At 48.1% G+C, this 3621-nt stretch overlaps 1 protein-coding gene across 1 annotated transcript; it reads right to left on the bottom strand.

Moving 5' to 3' along the window:
* Positions 1–414: 414 nt before the first annotated feature.
* Positions 415–2279, bottom strand: LOC125361637 (protein tyrosine phosphatase type IVA 1-like). The gene has a single exon (XM_048360212.1). It carries the CDS (start codon positions 2076–2078, stop codon positions 1557–1559), a length of 522 nt encoding a protein of 173 aa, XP_048216169.1. The 5' UTR covers positions 2079–2279; the 3' UTR covers positions 415–1556.
* Positions 2280–3621: the final 1342 nt, after the last annotated feature.

Genomic DNA, 3621 nt, shown 5'->3' with positions numbered 1-3621 from the left:
GTTTCTGAAAAAAAAATTTCCCCTCTACCACGCAAACTTTTCAGATTTCCTTGTAGTTTTGTACACATAGAACAGAGCTACTAGATGAAGTTTAGAATTGTTATAACTTGTACAGTACTAAAACTTTTGAAAACTTTAGTGAAGCTATATAACTCTAGGAAGGTACTTGTTTTTATTTTTACTGATATTAACATAGCTATGGCTGGGAATATGGCTTAGTGGTAAAGTGCTTGCCTCATATATATGAAGCCCTGGGTTCGATTTCTCAGCACCACATATATAGAAAAAAGCCGAAGTGGCATTGAGGCTCAAGAGGTAGAGTGCTATCCTTGAGCAAAAAGAAGCTCAGGCCTTGAGTCCATGCCCCAGGACTGGCAACAAAAACAAAGCAAAAAAAAAAAAAAAACCCCATAGCTAAACCATCTTAGAATTCTCTCTCGTAATTCAGTTTATTCATATATTCAAGTTCTTGTACTAGCTGCTAATGGTGAACAGACAAGTTGTTTCTCCCATAGATTTCCAACCTTTGGCTCTCAGACAGTAAGGAAATATAGTTGTACTAACACTAAAACAGATCATTTTATCAACTTCATAAAAAAACTAATTATAAAGTATCCTAACACTGTCACAGTTCAAACAAATACACAAAATATTACATGTGCAATTTGCTAGTAGAGGCCTACTCCTGTTTGAGTTAGGTAGAAAAGAAACATCTCTAACTTCAAACTCAGGTAATGGTTTTCATTTTCCAATAGGCATGAAGAATTACAAGATTTTCAGAAATTTGGAATTAGGCATGAAAGCTAGTATGTCTACTTTTTAAAAGATGTTTACTAAAGCGTCTATCCTATACACCCTGCATAAGACAAAGGCAACGTTTTACTAGAAACACATCTTAGTTTTACTAGAAACACACCTTACTTTCAGGCCCTTCCTGTTAAGTTGCACATACAATATTTACTGTGAAGCTCTTATATCTGAAGATATCAAACACACACACTTCAGTGCAATGCGGACCTTGCATAAACTTCTAACTCTAAGTGGATTTTTCAAAATGGAGGTATCACAATAACATAAAATTAGATTTGTAGGAAGGCATTAGGTAGTCCTAAGAATAAAGATCCAAGAATATCAACTATTGCACAAACCCAATGTATACCAGAACATATGTAGAGTGGATCAGGAAAGTAAGTTCAACTTACAGTGTTCGACATTACTTAAGGAATTATCCACATAAGGCCTAGAACGTTGTTACAGTTCCTGAGATTTTAAATTCCGTGTAACTAAAAAATATACAAATATTGTGCTGGCTACCTTTGGCACTACTCTCACTAAGTATCTTACATGTTGTTTCTGCCTGGCCCAAGCTTCATCCTTACAATTTTCATTCTTTCTATGATAGGACGGTAGTAAGCGACACACAGTCGGTTGCTCTTCTGTCAGACTGTGGCTTTTCGATACTGCTAAGCTTCATTAAAACCAAATGTGGCTTACTATGTAGCCAAATTAAGTACTGCCTCAAATCCAATCCCCCACGGCACATTAGCAGCTATTTTTTATTGAACACAACAGTTGTTTCTGTGACCACTAGAGTCCTTGAAACGCAGGCGCATTTTGGAACGGTATTTCTCCAAATACAAAAGCTGTTTGCTGTTAAAAGCTCCGTGTCGTTTCTGCCTTATGAACTGTACCGCATCTTCATACTTCATTCCGCTTTCGATCAGTGCTAGGGCAACAAGCACCGGCGTTCTCCCGAGACCTGCAACACAGTGAACAGCAATACAACAGCCAGGTTCCTTGCGAAACTGAATGTTGACCAGATGCAACCAGTCATCGACAATGCGCTTGGACGGGGATGAACCATCATCAAAAGGCCAATCCAGGACCCGGATGCCTTCTTTCTCTACCAGGGCGGTGTCGTAAGTTGCTTCACACAGTCTTACTATGGTGGTCACCCCGTGTTTCTTCAGCTCCTCAATGAATCGGCTTAACGTGGCGCTGGTTGGATTGTGCGTAATGAGGAACCGCATGTTCCCGTAGGTGACCTCCACGGGAGCCGGGCGGTTCAGGGGCGCCATGCTCCTCGAGCTTCAGGGAAGCGAGGCACGAGGCGCGCAGTCACGGAACCAGAGGCGAGGGGGAGGCGAGTTGCTCCAGTCCAGGGCGGCCGGCCGGAAACTCGCAGGGCGCTGCGCAGGAAGTGGGGCGGCACCGGAAGCCCAAGGCCATGTGGCAGCAGCAGCTCCGGCCCCCCTCCCCTTCGGAACTCCCACCAAACGCTCCGGGCGAGCACTTCCGGGCCGGGTGCCTCGTTTCCGGGTGGGAGGGGGGGGCTTTCCCGTGGGGGTGGGGGCGGGGGAGGGCCGAGCGGCGGCTGTCACAGGCCCTCTCACTTGCCCTCGGCCAGGCCGTGCTGGGCCTGGCAGTAGCCTCCGCGGCCCTTCGGGAACTCCATAGATGCCAGACCGGGAAGACCACAGGACGGAGTGCGTGTACTCATGAAAGGCTTCGACCTGGTCATGCAGTCAGTTCCGTGGCGGCGGCGGCGGCGGCGGCGGCAGCTGCTGGGCCTGGAGAGGAGGAGGTGGGCGTTGCCGAGGGGCGGCGGCGAAGGCGATGGCGGGACGTGCCACGAGCAACCCCGGCGGAGACGTTTCCGAGGAGCCAATGCGCGCCCGCTGTGGCACGCTGCGTCACAAGCCTGCCCTTTTATAGCCGACGAGCCGTACGCGCCTCCCCGCCAATCGCGGCGGCGGGCCGAGAGCCAATGAGGAGCGGGGACGTCCGGCCCCGCCCTCCGCGACGTCATCCCCACGCCGACCGAGCCTCAGGCCGGCGATGGGGAGGGGAGGGGCGGAATGGGGCGAACCTGCGCGATGAATACGAAGTAAAGGGTGCGCTGGGACCACGGGGTGGGGGGAGGGAAGGTAGCCTAGGCCTGTGCTTCCTGGCTTCACCCAATCTCTTGGGATGTAATCGGATATAAATATAATCTGGTCCCAAGTCTAAATAACGTGTTTTGGTTTTGCTCTGCAGAGCTGGACACAGGACTTCCGGAACTACCTGCGCCCAGCTCCCTGTCCTTAGAGTTCTCCCACTTTTCAAGGACCCCAGATGGGGATCCTCCTACCCCACCTCACCCGAAGTGGACACTGCAAGGCGGGAGCCACCGCTTCCTGCTTCACTTTTTGCCTGGGCTTTCCCAAGACCATGATTGTAGGGATTTCAGGAGTGCAACTCCTAACTCGTTTGTATAATTTTAATACAACAACCCCATTAGTTGTTTCTGTTATCCTGCCTTTAAAAGCCTAGGCACAGAAACCTTCATTTGTCCAAGACCATAAAGCTAGTCAATAAATCTCAGCAGGGCTCTAGTGAGATTTGAATCTTGCAATTGGGTCTGTCTGTCTGTCTGTCTGTCTGTCTGTCTCTCTCCTCCTCTAGTACCAACAGTATGTTAAAATATCCTATTTATATTGTCTGTTATATTGCACAGTTTTTCCTGCCTCTTGGTAGTTCTTCCAGTAGTAAACTAAAGACAATGGGAATCTTGGGGGGAAGGGATGTTTGTTTTTTTAACTGTTAGAGGGAGGCAGAAGCTAAAAATATGGGGGAAGTGGC

The sequence above is a fragment of the Perognathus longimembris genome, chromosome 13 (genome assembly GCF_023159225.1).
Source record: "Perognathus longimembris pacificus isolate PPM17 chromosome 13, ASM2315922v1, whole genome shotgun sequence".
Classification (NCBI taxonomy): Eukaryota; Metazoa; Chordata; class Mammalia; order Rodentia; family Heteromyidae; genus Perognathus; species Perognathus longimembris.
The sequence above is the reverse complement of the archived record's forward strand: the minus strand, read 5'-3'. Positions and strand labels throughout refer to the sequence as shown.